This window comes from Dromaius novaehollandiae, chromosome 8 (genome assembly GCF_036370855.1).
Source record: "Dromaius novaehollandiae isolate bDroNov1 chromosome 8, bDroNov1.hap1, whole genome shotgun sequence".
NCBI classification, from domain to species: Eukaryota; Metazoa; Chordata; class Aves; order Casuariiformes; family Dromaiidae; genus Dromaius; species Dromaius novaehollandiae.
In genome coordinates, this window is record NC_088105.1 from 9,971,898 (window position 1) to 9,990,881 (window position 18,984).

Here is an 18,984-nt window from a genome sequence, read left to right on the forward strand (position 1 = left end):
ATTTAGGGTTCAGTGGCATCCCGTAGATGTCCACAATACATTGAGAGTCTCCTTTTTGTGTCCGTAACAGTGGTTCTTACTGCTCGGGGGCAAAATCCTGCCGTCCTGAGCAAGCGGGGCTGAAGCTCAGAGCGGTCTTCTGGCCTGCCGAGGGGAGCAGGGAAGAGCCGGAGAGCTTTGCTGCATCCCAGCACCCGTCACGTGTGAGAGTATCCCGCTAACCGGAGCAAAAGAGCGCTTCATGGGGAATATCTCAATTCACAGCCCTTTTGCAGAGAGTGAAGAGATGGTTCCTGAAAGCCATGGCTCAAGGCAGTCGGTTAATAATGAGGATAATAAATATTGATATCATACTCATGTGCCTCTAAGCCATAAGCCTCTGAGCAAATTGCATTGCAGGAGCGAGTTGGCGTGCGTCAGCTGAGCTGCGCTAATTGCGTGTGCGCAGTCTCTCCGTGCGGCAAGCACAAGGCGATCTGAAGGAGCGGGGGCAGCCCAAGATCGTTGGGAGCTGACGAGGCCATCAGCATCTCCAGGCCCTGCGCTGAAGCTCCCTGCGTCTGCTGCGCGTTGTTGGCACAGCGGTCCTGGCAATTCGTGCCGCTGCGTGTAGCGTCAAGCGGTGGACGGGGTTTGGGGGCGGATGCATGAGGAAGTTAAGAAGAGGCACCTTGAACTGACTATTCCTGTTTCAGCTGGACATGCCCATCATCCAGAGGGTGCTTTGGGAAGCTGGGATGTGCATCCGCTCCCTTCTGGCTTGCATTTGTGGAGCTGGAGGCTGCTTTTCCCTGCCTCAGCGCGGGGGCTCCGTCGAGCAGCGGCCGACGTCGGAGCTGCCGAATGCTGCATCCAGGTTCTTCAGAACGTGCCGCAGAAAGCGACCCTGGCGGTCAACGCTTGGAAGCTAAAAACGGACATCTCCGATGATGCTCTTGCCCTTTCTCCCAGCCATCTCCGCGTATTCATCGGTTTTGCTTCTTAAGTCTTGTCTTTGAGACTGTGGACTCCTGAGAGCTCGATGGCTTAAAACATCATTTCAGCGACCTAAGCTATCGTTGAGGTTGTTTGCTGCGCATCTTCTGCAATGGGCTCAGCTCGACTGCCTGCTTTTTACTGCAAGCGTCTACCACCAGCAGGATTAGCTTAAGGTTAATTCCGAATCTGTGATGCTTACCTGGATCCTCAATCCCCCGTGAAGCACGGTATCTTCTTTGAAAATCCCTGCTCATGGACTAGGAGAGTGCTCTCGGACATCCCTTCTGGTCTTTTTTTTTTTTTACCTCTTATCTAGCTGTCTCAATAAATGTTAAAGAATTATCACAGCAAATTTCAGTTTTCTCCATTAAGTTACACCCTGTAGGATTTACATGGTGTGTCTCAGTCAGGACGCGCTTGGATGTCAGCACGAAATTCAGATCGTATTTTTTCCGAGTTTGCTTTTAATCTAGGCTTTTTACACAGGCATTTAATTACTTTTTTATAGCGGTCTGTGCATTGGGCCCAAGTCTGAATTCTCCCCAAGTGAGAAAAATGAGAGAATGCTTATTCCAAGAGAAAACAGGAACTTTTTTTATTCCTTCATTTGTTTTCATATGAGACTTGTTATTTCGTTAGGTAATACTCCTTTGAAAGATGCTGTTCAGACGTAGCTCTTCTTCTTCTTGTTGCTTTTTATAAATCTCCTAACGTTTGCTTTCTGCTTTTTATTATTCTTTGTAATTTTGCCTGCTGGGAGGTATTTTCAGCAGAACTTATTTTCTTTAGCAGAAACCCTAAGTAAATACTGAGTGTCTCCAGCAAGATGTTTCTCATCAGCATTGTCACTTGGGCCCTCAGAGACAAACCTGAAGGGACAGCGAGACAGAAACGGTCTCTTCTGCCTGGCCAAAGCTGCAAGTGCCGTAACAGTACCCAAGGTGCGCACCGTGCTGATCCATCAGAAATTACCTCGGAGCAGGGTGAATTTTCATACTTGTTGAAATGCTTATTGATTTTTAAAAGGCTGTAAAAGTGAATTAGGGACTCCCTTTTTAATAGGCTCGACACAGTAGTTTATTCAGACTGAAAGTATTTTAATTAGCAGGCCAGCTGAGGATTCCCACCGGATGCACGTTCACGCCTGTAAAACCACGCAAAACCAATGGGTTTGAAAAGAAATTGGAGGAGACCAAACCATCAGGATCGCAGAAGCATCTGAGGAATCATTATTTACGCGCTGTGCTGGGTGCTCAGCAACTCCCAGTGAAAAAAAACTAACGAAAATGTAGTGGAGTGAAAAGATGGTAGCTCTGTTTGGGTTTTGTGTTTTCTCCTACCCTACGAGCTCAGAGTTTTAGCACGCTGCCTATGCGAAGCGAGAGTCCAGCCCTGCAGCTCCTGCTGTCCATGAAACAGCTAGAGCATCTCCGTAGCAAACCGCTCACCCAGTGCTTACGTCTATGTACGACGTCTCCCAAAACTCCCTGCCGACGGCAGCCCCGTCCGGGCTCCAGCACTTTCAAGCCAAGACCTGAGCCCCTCGGTTTTGGAAGGGCGCCGTATTTTCTTAATGTACTTCTGCCCTGCTGCCTCCTCCTTAGGGTTTATCCCTCTCTCTTCTTGTGCCTGTTCCAAACTAGGCTGTGAACTCTTTGGGGCAGAAGCGGTGTCCCACACACTCCTAAAAATTAAGGAAAAAGCAAAACTTTGCTTTTTTTCAAAAAAAGCAAGCATAGCATGTGTTGCTCAGCGGTCCTTAGCAGGAACAAGGCTCATTGCGGGCTTGTTTGGTTGCTCTGTGAATGCCGCGACCCGGCAGAAACTGCCCCTTTCTCCTGAGCCGAGGGCATGGAGATGCTCGGAGGGGGTTGGAAGGAGTTGGGGGGCACTTTGGGGTGGTTTTGCACTGGGGGCGTTTTAACAGCGCTTGGGGCCTTGACAGCAGGCAGGGGAAGGGCGCTGAGGCGGGTCAGGTGGCCGTGGTTCCGGGGGGCCCTTTCGGAGCCATGGAAACCTCTGTGACCTCAGTTGTGACAGCCCCGGCGCGGGTTGCGCAGCGGCACACCGGCCCCGTGGATGCTCGCGGGGCTCCTGCCTCCCGCTGCTCTCCCCCGCTCTGCTCCCGTCTCTCCTGGACTCGGACAGGTGGAGGCAGCGTGGCGAGCGGCAGCCCGCAGAGTCGAGGGGGTGTTTTCCGCCTCCGCCTCAGCCGTGCTGAGGGGAAGGCTCTTCGCAGAGCGCAGGCTCCCGTGGTGGTGACGCCTCAAGGTTTGGAGGCCCCAGCACCAGGCACTAGGTAGGCCGCTGAGGCGATAAATTAACAGTGCCCTGTAGGGGCGTTTGCAGCTCATTTGTTTGGGGGGATGCTTTTTTTGTAGGGTTGAAAAGGGGACGGGAGGGCAAGGTAGCTGTACTTCCAGTCCATCGCAAGCCCCCTGTGGATGTTTCACTTGCTGTCCTTACTTAGCGCCCGTCTGCGGCGGTCTGAGACCCAACGAAACTCATTTCACTGATGGCCTCTCAGTGTTACGTCTCTCGAGGACTCGAGAGGCGGGGAAGCCCGCTGTCGCGCCTCACCTTCCCTGGGTTTAACCCAAAACCTCTCCTAAACTCCCTCCCCTGCAGCCAGGCCGCGTATTTGGGGTGAAGCTTTTTCCTCCTTCGGGGGAGGACGGTGGTGGCGTAGGGGGTGCCGCTCGGGGCAGACCCGGAGGCCCTGGCGGGCGGCGATGGCTCGCTCGGCGTCCACCGAGCCCCTGCCCGGTCTGGGGGCCGCTCGCCCGCGCCGGCTGCGGGCCTCCCTTCTGCTTCGGGGGCCGCGCATTCCCCATCGATGCTCGCGAGCAAATTGGGAGAGTGAATGCTATTGCTTATTTATTTATTTATTTCAAAGCAGGTAAGTACCTACGGTGCGAGGCAGTACAGTACTGCAGGGGCCCGATTTCTTACCCGCCGGCGTGCTCCATTTTGTCCTCCTGCCTCCAGCGCCCATGGGGATACGTACCACAGCGCTGGCGTGATCAAAATCCTGTGTGCAGAGGCATCGCAGGTAACGTTATCCCTGAAGAAGGCTTTTCTCTTTCCTTCCCCCCCCCACCCCCATTTTTTCCTTCGGTTGCTGTGAGGAAGCAGCCGCTCTCGCGGCAGCAGCTGGCCGCGCATTTCTGCACCCCGCTTTGCTCCGCGGCTGCGGATGGGGAGGCACGGTGCGATTTCCCGTAGCAGAGGGAAGCCGGCAGTTGGGCGTCTGTTAATAGCCTGAAAGTAACTAATGAGGATGTGCAGCCCCAGCGATTGATTGAAGAGCCGCAGTCCCGGGCGCCGCGCGCTGCCTCGCTCGCGGCTCTCCGCAGGCTGGCGGAGGGGGCGGCGCGGCAGCCGCTCGCTCCCGCCCGCCCGCCCGCGAGCAGCGCGGATCCCGGGGGCCGCGGGGCCAGCGGCCGCCGGCAGCACGGCGCGAGCCGAAATGCCGCTGCCCGGAGCCGCCGTTTGCGCCTCTCCTTTGCGATTCGGAAGATAACAATGGACTTTTTGCGAAGCAGCAATCTCTCCCCGTCCCCGCGTTAAGGATGGCTTGCGCAGCCGGATCGCTGTGAGGCTGGCGATCAAGCTGGAGATGGGCAGCAGTTGCGATAAAGGTATCCGTGCGCGCGTACCTGGCTGTATAGAAAAAGACTTTTATGTATACTATGTGTGTGTCTGCATAGGAGATTTGTTTTTACATGCATATACTTCACGGTCAATAGAATGGGACATAAGCACATCTCGTATGAATATTTATGCTCGTCGGAGCAGCCAGCATGGATTTAGGATGCCAAAGTCGTATCTCAGTAAGGTCATATTGCCAGAACGAGGAGAGTTTGACCTATTTTGGTTTTTTTTATCTGCAGAGGTATATGTGTCATGCTCTCCGGGCAGTCGGGAGCCTTCTGACGATCATATGCTTTGAGCTCGCGGTGTGATCGTCTAAGACTGAACTTTGACCTCTGTCAAGTTGTGTTCAGTCAAGGCTAAAATTGAGCTTCCCTGGGTCTCACTTTCAGTTATCTGTTAATTACTGCATAGCTTATGTAGGAGAAAAAAATAAATAAATAAAGTTTTCGGAACAGTAGCTCACAAACAGTAATAGACTACTAAATGCCTCTGGGTATTGATCTGCACCAGCGTTTTTTATTTTAATTGCCTGCAATCAAGTCGGATTCATAACCTTGAATCTGTGAGTGGAAATGCCGTTGTAATTTAGTAAGTAAATCAGATACAGAAAAATAAGTGAGTGTAATTCAGCAGTTCATAATTCACTTGAAACTTTGCTGAGGCGTCTGTCCTATACAGCGTAAAACCCGAGTGTTGCCCACCCTCCTGCGCCTGTTCACCTTCCTTTTCTTTTCTGTCTTAGAGGTCCCAGCAGAGAGATCTCCTCGCAGACGGAGCATCTCGGGGACCAGCACCTCAGAGAAGACCAACTCCATGGACGCTTCGAACACCTCTCCTTTCAAAGTGCCGGTAAGTGTGCCTTTCCTGCAAGGGAGCAATTTTTCCCATCGAATCAGAGGTGGAGTTTGAATATCATCATGTAAAAGTAGGTTCTGAGAAAGGATGAGTATTTAGTTAGTATTTCCAATTTGTCAGGAGGTGTTGGTATCAGCTGCTATATATTACCAGTAATATTTCTGGTGGATCTGTAATTTGCTTATTTCTACTGGATTGATCTAAAGCTGCAAATAGTGACGCATCAGCATTAATGTGGGCAGCAGCCTATATAAATACTTCTGAAGTCGCCGCCAGGGTTTGCATTATATACTCAATTTTTGGCTAGGAAAAAAGTTCCTTCAGGTAGGTGATGGCATGTTATTTTTCCTTCATGTCAGTGAAGTATATAGAAAATTGAGATGGCTTTTATGGCTTACTTGGAAGCTGGTGAAATCTCTGCATGCGTGTTGATTGCTCTTTGCCTCTTTTGCCCTGAGTTCGGTTGGCTGTGTGTCCGGATGAGACTTTTTCAGCTCAAGTCTGGATTTTCTTGCCCGAGTCCATCTCTGGTCAGTGTATCTGGAGCAAGAGCACAGAGACCTTTCTAATCGACTGAGGGCAAATGCCTCTCAAGTTAAAATGAAGTGCTTAGTAATTTTTTTAACAACAGTTTTTCTTGGTTTAAAGTATCTAACTTGAATATTGCATATACTTTAATACTCCTCCCTATGTGGAAAGAAATCTCTCTCCTGTAAAACCTGAGGGGGAAAAGAAAAAAAGGGAAAAGAATTGTTCCTGTATTGCTTTAGATAACATTCATCACTTTTAAGCATACTTTGTAGCTCACTTTAAATCCAAACACATGTCTAAACTTGGTTTTTAAGTCCTACACTGTGTCATCTGTTAAAAAAATAAATAAATGAACAAAGGATTTGACAACAGCTATTTAAATAATAAAAGGGTTAAGGTGGGTCAGAGTTTATAGAAAATGCGGTCTCTAAAGCAACCTATAAACTCGTGGTGTATTGGAATTAAAGAAGGGAGCAGAGGGAAGGGCTATCTTGCAACCTGGTTGCTTCCTAACTTCTCTCAGTCGGTGGTAAATATACTGGGTAACCATATTTAGTCCGTTTTTTAGAATCATAGGATAATTTAGATTGGAAGGGACCTCTGGAAGTCTCTGGTCCACCCCCCTCTTCAAAGCAGGACCAACTTAGATCAGGTTGCTTGGGACCTTTCTGGCCAGGTTTTGAAAGTCTCCACGGATGGAGACCCCACAGCCTCCTGGGCAGCCTGTCCTGATGTTTGACTGTTCTCATTGTGAACAGTTCTTGTTTTTTGTGGAGGCTTTATTGTCAGAACAAGATTTGAACTTCTAATGTCTATTGAAAGACTACGAATCCATTTTCATCTAGTTTGAAAAACGTCTGAGGCAACATTTGTATCGGAAGATATCGTTTAGCCTGGAGAAGAGAAGGCTCGGGGGGGAATCTTATCAATGTGTATGAATACCTGATGGCAAGGAGTAAAGAAGATGGAGCCAGACTCTTCTCAGTGGTGCTCAGTGACAGGGCAAGAGGCAGTGGGCACAAATTGAAATACAAGAAATTCTGTTTAAACATAAGAAAAAACTTTTTTACTGTGAGAGTGACTGAGCACAGGAACAGGTTGCCCGGAGAGGCTGTGTAGTCTCCATCCTTGGAGATATTCAAAACCCAACTGGAAACGGTCCCGAGCAACCTACTCTGGGTCACCCTGCTTGAGGCAGGGGAGTTGGACCAGATGATCTCCAGAGGTCCCTGCCAACCCCAGCTATTGTGTGGTCCTGAGTACCCTCCATCATTTCAGTGATTTGTTTTCTGGATGATACTTGGAAAAAAAAGGTTTTGTTCTAGTTATATGAGAAGTTATCACAAGAATATTCTGTTATGTCAAGTTCTGAGATTTTGTTGATGAACTGTGGTCCATATGGTTCCAGGAGGATTTCTATACTGTGAGAAGATTCAGAAGTCCTAGCAATTAGCATCTTCATTTATGGGAAGTTCTCCATTTTCTTTGTCTTCATCTATAAGTAATTGCCCTAGCCTTTACATGAGTATAGATGCTGTGCCTTTAGATGTATACATGTATTGTGGTAGTCTGTCTAACAACTGCAAGCTATGTGTCAGAATCATTTACTATCTGTATTGCTTATTTTATACCTCTCCTTTTTTCTAAGTTTTCCCTCATTTTTGTGCTTTTTTTTTTTATGTTGATCCTATCTTTAAATAATGTTTTGATCTTTCTCAAATGCTTCTCTAATACTTACTAGCCCCCCTCCTCTTCAAAGCAAAAACCTTGCAGAATATTTCTCATTTCCCCTGGCACTTTATTAGGGTTTTAAGATTCTGGCAAAGAGATTCAGGAAGCAGGCTGCCTTTCTTGGACATAAAGCAGCAAAAACTAGATGGCATTTCTGCCCCATGTAACTGGCATAGTGCTTCCCTGTCTGTCCAGCCACCTGTATACCCAGGAGCATAATGCACCCTCCTGCCTTTTGCAGAGGGACAAGGCTCCTGGCTTTGTAGGTTTGTTCTGAATAGTCCATTTATATGCTGTTTGTATCCATTTGTGTGCTGTTATATATGCTGTTTATGTGTCAGCTTCTGATCTATTTAAGAGAGAGCTGCATCTAAAAGTCAGGTTGCTTAAGAGTACAAATGAGCTCAAACCAAAACTACTGCAACAAAATCAAGAATAACTGAAACAGCAGTACACCGCAGCTGCTTTTAGCCTCCTATCTACAGTGTAAGTGTCAGTGTTTGGAAAAACAAAAGCACGAGTTCTCTTAATACCCATTTCCTAAATGTCTACAATAGATCTCTGTCAAATAAAGATGACCTTGCAAAAAAACATTTTTAAAGCCATTATAGGCACTCTTACAACCTTGCCTCGAAGCTGTTTGGAGGCCGCTGATCTGAGACTTCCACGAGGCAGCCAAGTCATCTTACCTGCACCGGAGAGCTGGGAAAGCCTCAATGTCAATCAAAGGAAGAAACATCCCTCCCTATTTTATCATCATTAGATCTGCAAAAATCCCCAAATTTAGCAGGATGTCTTAAGTGTGCTATACCTTTTCTACTCACTGCTTGAGGTTTCTAGCAGAAGGCTCCTTGAGACAGGGGACAGCTTAACCTTCTTCCACACTGATGAGGAATCATGCTGAGACTTTCAAAATAAGTTGCATTTACAGCTTTTCAACTTTGCCTCTCTGAAAAGCTTTTTAAAAACTGTCTTCTCAAGAGGACAGTGGCTTCCAGCGTGTTCTGTGCCGTTTTTCCTTCAAACCCCGGGCAGTGGTACTCACGCAGAACAAGGCAGCCGTGATTTGTAATCCAGCTAATGGGCCTTTGTTTCGCATTTGGAATTTTGATTCATAACTGCATAATGGCCTTTAAGTGAATATTTCCTTGAGGAGACATCTTTAAGTAATGTCTGCAGTGGAGGTGGTCAGTGAAGGATTTATTTGAAGGGATGGACATGTAAAGCTTGGGAAATTTGCCTTCCTACCTCCTGTATGTGCACTGGAGGAAAAGGCATATTATAGTTAAACTTATTATTGTGTGAAAAGTATAATCTCACTAGCTGTAAACATAGTCTGTTTTAGGAGTAACCACTGCATGGACCAATGTGTCAAATGGGCTTGTTCAATTTATCTCCCACCGATGGGAATAAAGTGGATTCTGCTGATGCTGACATTGCGCAGCAGACGGCCTAAGAAGCTTCTGTGCAGAGATAAGAGCTCTCGTGCTTTGTCCTTTCTTTTCCTTCCCCATTTCCCCCAATATTTTTGTCTGTGGTAACATTAGTCTCAGTATAGGATCGGTTGCGTTGTCATTTGACAATTTCCAAGCTCATTGGTGGGGACTGATAGAGGACAGAAGGGCACGGAAGATCGGCAAATTGAGATGGGGGAGCGTAAGCATGTTCTCACATACAGACAGATGTGTGTTGTTTATAGACGTTGCATATATAGAAAATGTCATATTTTTAATAATGAATATTATTGGACTGAGCAAATAGAAAGGCAGACGGACCTGGATAGAAGTAGGCATCGTGACGCACGGGTGGGCGAGAAACCAGCTTTGCCTTCCCACGCACGCTATGTCCTGGCAGCGTCTCGGGCTCGGCGCATCCCGTTACCTGCTGCTGCACGCCGAGCCCCGTGGCACTGCGACAGCGTGCCGTGCTGCCCTCTTTGCTCTTCCGCTGGAGCCTGGGGTAAATAGGAGATTGGCAAAACCTTCAGACCTGCTGAAGGGTTGGGAGGTATTGCTAAACCACTCTTCAGGCTCATATCACTCATCAATTTTCCTTTTCTGGCATAATTTTGTTAGTGATTTCCTTATTGCAAACGGTATATGATTCATCCATGCACGCTGGCTATTAAAAAAAGTCAAGAAGGAAGCAAAGAGATAAGTGCAAACAAGATAGAAAAGCCAGCACATAAGGTCTGAGGTAAATAAAATGATTTTTCTAGGAACCCTGTGTGAATGTGATGGAAAGAGTGATGCTTATGGACTGGCCTCCTTGGTTTGTTTCTCGTCGCGAGTATAATTGGATCTGCAGCGCTACCGTCTGCCTCTCTGCTCTGTGCGAGCGCTGCTAAACGCCAGAGCAGCCCGTGCAGCCGGCCAAAGTGAAGGTCAGAGCCTGATGAGAGCTCACGGCTGCCCAGCCTCATCTTTTATGCAGTCAGCAAGACGGTGGCTTCTCCGGGGCTCTGCTCTGCTACACTCGTGCTGCCAGGTTAGGACCAGTTTGATCTTTTCTGGCCGTGTGACCCAAGAGCCTACAAGTACGTATTTTTAATTTTGTAATAGTGCCAATGCAGAGATGGCGTTGGTGATTTACATAAAACGTGAGGCATCTCGGCATCACTCATGAAAAATCTGGGGGTGCTCAAACCTGGCCTCCCTGTTTTCAGAGGAACATTTTCCTTCCACTTCTCAATCTGCCTTTCCCTCCCTCAATGCGTGTTTGTTTAAATCCGCTTGCACTTTTTTCCTCTGCCCATGATGTGATGGCTTAGGCTTGTTGGTTTTTATTTCAAGGTTTTTATGTTGGAAGGAAGAAGTGGGTGATTAGCTACATACAGGGTGCTCACCGAGTTCTCATCCCTATCTTTATGCTGGCATAATACTGTTCATGGGATCTCTAACCTTCACGTTATCTTTCTGCCGAGGCAGATTTGTTCGTTACATCAAATTCTCTGGAGTTCAGTCGAGCGACGGGTATTTCCACAGTGCCCGACACTGAACCTCGACAGCAGGAACATTTTTCTCATGTTGAGTGTAAACCTGACTTTTGTTTTACCTAATTTCCCTACAATGAACGTGGGGGAGCTATTACTGTACCTCGCTTCAAACACCTGATCACATTCCAGTCTGCCCTTGGATTCGTAGGTAAATGCACATTGGCTCGTTCGTTCTGTTCTTCACCTCTAAATCACGGCTTAGTCAAGTTATGCACAGTTTAATTAATGCAGCCTCTGCAAACCAGGCCTTCTGGCCCTTTTATCACTCTTTCCGCTCATTTTTCTTTTTTTTTTTTTTAACTCCCTTCAGTCGACTCGCGTAGCCCTGCTGTAGAAGTTTGCAGGAACGTGCGTTATCTGTTTCTAATTGCTCACAACCCTTGGTTATTTGTCTGTCCTTGCTGGCCCTCGCTTCACCTCCTGATTTAATATAGCCAAGTGTAATTAATGTGCTGTTTACCTTTTCTTCCAGATCATTAGCACAGAAGTTAAACAGAACCAGTCATGCCACTCTCGCCTACCGCATCCCGTTGGATGCTTCCTCCTGTCGCGATACGCTATCATTTATCGTAATTACCCTATTTAGCTATTCCAGCAGGCAGCTCTCGGTTCGGGTCACCAGCTTTGGCAAAGCTCGCTTCAATTAAATTTTTCTAATAAGAAGGTATGTAGTAGCGCCAGGAGGTTCCCGACGCGGGGGCTGCGGAGGTGGCAGCGTGCCGGGGGTCACAACACCCGTCGCCTCCTTCGCAGCGCCAGGAATGGAGGTGGTGGGCGAAGGTGCGGGGCTGTCGCTCCGTCTCGGCACGCCGCACTTGGCCCGTGGACCAATTCTGCCTCCGATCAGACACCCCGGTAGACACGGGTGACTCGGTCTCTCCCAGTATTTATGGCTTATCGCCCTTGTTTTGTTTTTTTTAGATAGGCTGCTGGTTGTCCTCCCTTAATCTCTGGGAGCGTCTCGCGTGAGCAGCTCCCGGTCCGCTGTTGCACCCGAGAGAGGCACGAGGCTCTGCAAGGCTGCCGTAGCTCTCCCCAGCTATCGGGTAGCTCTTGCTTCTTCATGAATTTTTAAGTACCATTCCCAGTGCCTGGGAAATCTGATTCCTGTAGTCCTTTTGCATGCATATCTTGCAGAGTACATGCAATCTTCTGCTGCCTTTTATTAGGAGTTATATTATCAACATGCCTGTTATGGCCTAATCTCCATTTCTTTTCTTGTTACCGTTCTTAAGCTTGCTCATCCTGTTCCTCATTCCTCCTGTGGCGGTAGTCAGTTTTTCTTTGGAAAGTGGAATTGTTCATCCGGCCAAATCTGCAGGGCCGTCCCATCGGGGGGAAAATACCTTCCTGATCCTTGCTGCTGATCAGCTTGTGTCCCGAAGCACAATGATTGCTTGTTCCTGTTATTTTTAAACCTGACTAATGCAGCTACATATGTTATTCTTCCTTATATAAACATGTAATCCTTTTTTTAATCTTGCCGAAAAATTTGTCTGTACGGTATCTTGCGGTGGTGAATTCTACCAGCTGATTTACAGAGCACGTTAAAAAAGGCCCCCGATACATGTTTAAATTTGCTGCCCCGGCCGTTACGTAACAGGGCGAGCAGGGCGCTTGGCTAAGTTCCGTTCTTTTTGTTTTATACGTCTCTAATCCCTTCTTGCTGTTATGTCGAAACGAAATAATCGGTCTTTAAAATACGCCGTTTGCAAATCCTCATCCTCTCTGCCTCTAATCAGGTTTTACATCCTGGACTTCTGGTTTTCTTGCTGAGAAGATCGGCAGAGCGGTGCATTAGTGGGGAAGAAGTGGTAGATGTACGTAATGCCCCTCTTTTTTTGTTGTGCTTTATCCTGTTAATACACTCAAGCGTGTTCTTGTTGTTCTCGGCCTGTGCACAAAACACCTCTTTGGTGACGGGGCGCCAGGTTTTTGGGGTGAGCTGATAGTGGGATTTTAGACTGCCATACTTCATTGTCGTCTTCTTTACGTTACCCCCACATGGATGGTGGGTTTCGTCAACTTTCCTATTCTGTGAATGGCTGAGAGCCTTTTCAAAGCTAGTTATTGCTAATATTTTAATAATACGCGTTATCGGGCTCGAGCAAGCTTCCCCGCCTCCCTGCGAGCTGTATTCTTTTCCTTTTTGTCCTGCGGGGGGTAATGAACTTCCCCGTCTTTGCTACTAATCTTGGAATATCCTGCTATTTGTGGCTTTCCATTTTATGGTCTGGCTGTCTTCCCCCGCTTCTTTGCTCACCATAGCTTTACAACATTATTAGCACATGAGAGCATTTTCACTTGGCTACGTGTGGGGGTTTTTTTTTTTCCCTTCTCCTTGGTAGCTGCTTGCGTGCAACTGAAGAAATAAAATTCTCCTTGAATTGAGTGAGCTGCAGCTGGGAGCGAACTCTCTCCTTGCGCGTAGCCGCTGGAGAGTCGTCTTTGCAGCCCCTCCAATCCTCCCCCTCCGAGAGAAGTCTCCTCTCTCTGAAAATGAAGTCGTCCACCTGCTGTTGTTAATAATGCATTAGTGTTTCTCATGGAGAATCGTCAGTGTTCAAGAGACTTTGCAAAGACGTGTTTGTCCCAGAATCGCCCAAGAGAGGTAACGGCACTGCCAAGCGCAGCCCCGAGTCTCAGCCGAGCCGTCGCCCGTTTTACCCTGCCCGTTCTGCTTTGAGGCTTCTGCTAACAACGGTGCGTTTTATCGATGGATAATTCACGTTACTGTTGTATATAGTTTTATAGGTCCGTGGCTGAATTAACCTTTGACTTCTGAAGCAGCAAAGAGGAGCGTTATTCATTATGCATGGGCCGCTCTGCAGAGCGGGGCACGGCGTGTCTGCCGGGGGCGGCAGCCGGGGAGCTGAGCACGTGGTGCTGGTGCCGTCTTTGACTTTGGAGAGTTCACGTGCTGCTTTGCTGGGATTCAGGACAGACAGACAGCTGTCATCTTCGGCACAGAGCAAGCATTTCTCAAAGCCAAAGCTGAAAATAACCACCACCACCCCTTCATTTAATACACGGAGGGATCTCTCCCTTCTCTGCGCAGCTGCGGAGCAAAGTTGCAAAATCCTGCTGTTTTATCGCTTCCGTCGCTGTTTCTCTTTGACAAAGTGACTGATCGGTTGCTTGATTTCTGAATGTGATAATTCTCAGTTTAATTTGAATTATTTTAGATGTTGCATCATCGGCATTTCTTACCCACTTGCTTGATGCTGTGGCTGAGGCGAGAGACCCGCTCTCAGCCCGGACCTGGCCGAGCGTGCTCGCTCTCGCGCTCGCCTCTCCGTGCCTCTCCTTTCTGTCCCGGCACCCCGAGACCCGCGGTCCTGAGGGGAATTTGTGCCGAGTCTTGTCCCGTTAAACACGGGCTGTCAGAGCTGCATCTTGAGGGATTCGGACATGGTTCTTCTACAGTTAGTCTCTCCTGGGTCTCCTTTTAAAACACGCCATTTGCACAGCACCGATCTTCTGAAAAGATCATTCCAGCTGATTTATCCTACCCAATATTGTGTGCGTTTTTAGTAAAAAGATATTCTCATCATTTCTGACAGTTAGGTAATAGGTTTACTTGGTGGGGGTTTTTTGTTGTTTTTTTTTTTTTTGTCTGGGGATGCTTTTTTTAAGGAATAAAATTCCCACTGTTTCAAGAAAGTTTCCTGATGGTTCTTAAAACTCAGATACTTCATCATTAAATTGAGGTGTGAGAGACAAACAGCAGTATATTTTGTGTTGAAATAAGTTGAAATAGGTGGACGATAAGAAAAGAAATAAGGGGTGATTTTTCTCTTTTTAGTGGTACAAGCTACAGCTATTAGCATTGGCAGGGATTTCTTCTATACAGAAAGAAAAATAAAAATTGGGGGGGGGGTTCAGCTTGATGGTATTTGTTGTAGATATAAGCTTATTTTTCCTCATTTCATCCTTTTATGCCTGCATTCAGCATTTAAAAGGATTTCCTTTGGCAAATAGCAGTCCGAAAGCTCCACTCAGTCCTGGCATGTGTGAATTTTGCATGCTGGTCCCAGGTTGTCCATCTGTAAGCGCTGGCCCTGCGTAAGGTGCCAGCAACGTGCAGGGAGCAAACGTTGCAAATCTCTTCATGTTTTGAGGCTCACCAATAAGCACACTCCTTGCTTTAATAATTTTTAGCCTTAAATATGTTCTTACCCAGCACTTCTTCGGTATAGTTGAGTCTGGATACCTTATTCAACCCAAGACAGCTTATTTTTCTTATTAAAGAGTATGTTACGTTCAATTAAACCAAGAAAAATCTTTTACTAAGATTAAACCAATGCTGATTTAAAATTGCGTGCTCCCACAAAAATGAATATTTATGGTACCTGTCCGAGTGGGATTTGGAATGACTCAATACAAATGTCTTTGGATCCCATGATGAACTGGGTCAGCTTTGTCTTATTTGCCCTTAAGGGAAAAAAAAATTTTATTTCATGTTTGCAATTTGAGCAGCCTGAGAGGTACTGGAATGATGCCAAAGTCCACCCGATCTGAATCCCTGCAGTTGGTTTTGTTACCTTTTATGCTGAGAGGTCAGAATGTATGAAAGTGCCTTTGAAAGCGCTTCACATCCTCTACTTGAATTCCAGCAATGGCCCCAGGAGAAGCCCAAGAGCATCTATTGATTACAGTTGTTTGGGTTTTTTTTTCCAAAGGCACTTTTTCAGTAACAGGGCCAAAAAAAAATGCAGGAATGTGGTTAAAGCGTGAGCGACATATAGATAAAAACATTTCTTCCCTTTTGACAGCGGCTTCTCCCCCAGCACACTACACAGATTCATTTTTTGCAGCATCTTGTATCATGCCTTTTCTTTGCCATTTGATTTTCGGCATCGGGAGAGTATAGCAGCTCTCAGCCCGCTGCTGTGGCAGTACCATCGGGGCAGAAAATGGGGTCCCTCCTCCTCCAGCCGGCGCAGCACCGTCCCCGGGGCCCCAGGGCTGCCCCAGGGCTGCCCCATGGCGTCTCTGTGCCGGCCGCGCACAGGCGCTCCTCGAGCCCTGGTGTGTGCGCGCAGGTCGTTTCCCAAAGTATCTGGGAGAAGATGAGCTGTGTGTGCTGTAAAGATCCCACAGCCAGCTTCAGGTATGGACGGGCTTTTGCTAATACGCAGCCCTCCAAAGCTGCGTGGCAGAGAGGAGCCCGGCCATCCGGCAGGGTTGGCGGAAGAGCTCCCGAGTACGGGCTTGAGGCACTGGGGCTTTGGTGAGTAAATGAATGCACTTAGCCTTGGAAAGATACAGACAGATAGCTGGATTTTTTTTTCTTTTTTTTTTTCTTTTTTTTTTTTTTTTTTTAATATTTGGCAACTGAGCAGGACTCGCTTTGTCCTTCATCTGAAGAAGCAAAGGGAGATGAGCCTGAGGAGAGTGAGCCCAGCCTGACCCATAAATCAGCGTGGAGGGAGAAGGTGAGCATGCAGCTTCAGGAAGGATTCGGGCGGGGGAGTGAAGTGTGTGGAAGAAGAGGGAAAACTAAATATAAAGGGACTAAGAATAACAGAATGAGGAAAGGTGGAGGGGGTTGAAGAAGGGTGTGCTTATTTAAGGGGATACTTTTTTTTTTTTTTTTTAAAGGAAGATCGAGGGTATGTGAAGATAAAGGCAAAAACAAAATTGGAAAACAGGTTGAGAGATTGCTTCAGTCTGACCAAATGCTGGCTCTGCTGTTTCTAAGCGACTGTTTCCTCCAGCATTTAACCAGGCATCTATCGATGAGAAAAGGGCGATAGTCCTGTCTTTTGAATATTGCAGATAAGCCTCACTTTCTTAGTGAAGGGGTGAAGGAGATGCAAGATTTTTCAGACTAAAGGAGTACAGCCAAAGCAGTCTTTTGGTGTGATGGCCTACTTCTTACAAGTTTATTAACGAACAAGTCAGGTGCTACTGTCTGGCTGAGTCACCTGGAGCCCGTAAAACACTTTCGCTTTGTCAGTGGTCTGTGCGGGAAGGACTGGAGACCTTGTCCGTCTCCAGCGTGCTCGGTGCGGTACCGCAGGAGTCAGCTGTGGGCAGCGTCTGCCGCCCGTCCCAGTGCCGCGAGAGGAGCGTTGCCTTGCGCCTGGGTTCAGGGTTAGCTGTCCTCAACTTTTCTCCTAGCGAACGGTGGTGGTGGGCTAGAGGGCTGGCCCCAACTGGCTGTCACTGTCACTAGACCTTTACTTAAAGCAACGTTGTGGGTGTGCTGATTCAGTCTGCAGTGGAAGAGCGCTCGTTTTGAGCAAATTTAACAACCAGCCTATAATAATCTTAACAAATGGGGTTTCACTTGCAGGGATGGGATAACTCTCCAGCCAGCAATGCACTGGGTACAGCGGCTCTGTGCAGCTGTTCTGTCAAGGGGGGGAGCTGATTCAGCCAGTCAAATGTTGCTTAATCCTATTGGATTAAGGAGCTCTGTATTTGCTTTGATCGTGCCAAAGAATGTATTTGCACGTGTGCCTGCAAGCCCTGGAAATATTTTGATACAATATGGTTTAAAATGCATGTTATGTTCAAAGTAATGTACAGGGTTATGGGGTGGACTCAAACAATGCCGGTTTGGAAATATTTCTTGTGATCTACCCACACATAGACACGCACGCACCCCTTGGTGTATCAGCGGTCAGATGTGCTCGTGTCATGCTACCGGTAGTATAGCTGGAGCTCTTAATGGTCTCTACAAGGAGATACCTATGCGGAGAGGGTGAGGGCTTGTTCAGCCTGGGAAAGAGGAGGCGCAGGGCGGTCATACAAAGCAGCCTTCAGCTTTTCAAAGGGGAGCTGCAGAGGTGATGGAGCCAAACTCTTCCCTGTAGTGGCAGATGCTCTAACAAGAGGCAACAGCTGCAAATTGCTGCTTGGGAGGTTGAGGTCGAACACGCGGAAAACTTTTTCCCTGGTAGGATAATGCAGCACTGGATTGAGTTGCCCAGAAAGGGGGTGAAACCTCCATCCCTGGAGGTTTTCAAGTCTTGGCCAGACAAAGTCATAGCGGGGCTGGTCTGGTGTTGGCAGTAGACCTGTTTGGAGCTGGAGAGAGGCTAGGTGACTCCCAAGGGGTCCTTCCAACGAGCATGTCTTTGGCCTCGCTGATGTTTGTTTTTCCATATCCATTTTTTATTTTTCCTTCTCCCTATATTGGTTTCTAACAGGTGAAAACTTTTCTGATGAGGTGAACAGTTGTAGTTTAGAAGACAGATTAGCTGAAGATGTAATATGTTTAGATCACAGCTAGATTTTGAGTTGAGCTTTGCTTCAAAGCAGCACTAGGACTAGTATCTGAAGTCACTAACACTGAAATCTTTAGAGATTTTCAACTCTGGCTAGTGAGAATTTTGAAATTACCGATTTTTATAAGACTTGCTTGTTGTATCTAAATCAAAAAGGAGAACCTGGGTGCAACTGTCGGTGCAGTATAAACACATAATAAAAGGCATCTTCTAGTCTTAATCTGAACAAGAATTAGAAACATGGTGTGTGAAGGGGAGTTAGGGTCAAATACTGAGACCTAAGACTACTGCTTGCTAAATAAGGGGGGGGGGGTTTGTTTTATTTTTTTAATCTTTTGTGTAGTAATCTGAGTTCATTGAAGTTCACCTGTAACATGAGTAGTACCACTTATTCCAATTTGAAGCTGTCACATATTGGATTTGTCATTAACGATGTTGTCCTGCCCTTCTTTCTGCTCCAAGGAATCCCAATACAGAGTATCCCCTTGTCGTGGTCAGTGGGAATCGCTGAGGTTGGATTCAGTGATGCTGCACTGATTGATTTGTTACTGGCATAAGTTTCCCTGTTTCACTGCTGTGATTTCTCATTTTAGGGCTTCTTCAGTAAACGTCTGAAAGGCTCCATCAAGAGGACAAAGAGTCAGTCGAAGCTGGACAGGAATACAAGTTTCCGTCTCCCGTCCCTCCGCAGTACCGATGACAGGTAAGGGTCAGTGCATCTCCCCAGATGATCTCTTCTCATCCACAGGCCCTTGGCAGAATCCACCTACAGCAGGAGTATTGCCGTCAGAGTAAGAACCAGGAAAGGATTTTGTTGTGAAACTAACAAATGGATGTTTTGGGGACTGACTGATATGTTAGAAGTTGTTTTTCTTGCTTAGTATATGATGTAGCACTGACACAAGACTGAAACCTTTTACTACTCTTAACAATTGACAAAAAGGTCACGGTAAGCATCTGCACTCACATACCTTTTTCTTCTTCAACATCTCTTCAAAT

General features: G+C 47.2%; 1 protein-coding gene across 16 annotated transcripts in view; it reads left to right on the forward strand.

Annotated features, from left to right (window-relative positions):
• RASAL2 (RAS protein activator like 2) overlaps positions 1 to 18,984 on the forward strand; it is a 173,319-nt gene that overhangs the window by 114,665 nt on the left and 39,670 nt on the right. For 9 of the 16 annotated variants that reach the window (XM_064515616.1, XM_064515618.1, XM_026100973.2 and 6 more), the window contains 3 exons: positions 5,378 to 5,484; positions 16,093 to 16,185; positions 18,579 to 18,688. In XM_064515616.1, the coding sequence (XP_064371686.1) occupies positions 5,378 to 5,484; positions 16,093 to 16,185; positions 18,579 to 18,688 (310 nt within the window). Of the gene's footprint in view, positions 1 to 4,460; positions 4,620 to 5,377; positions 5,485 to 16,092; positions 16,186 to 18,578; positions 18,689 to 18,984 lie in introns of those variants that run through there. The other 7 variants (XM_064515617.1, XM_064515619.1, XM_026100979.2 and 4 more) reach the window with 2 other exon arrangements.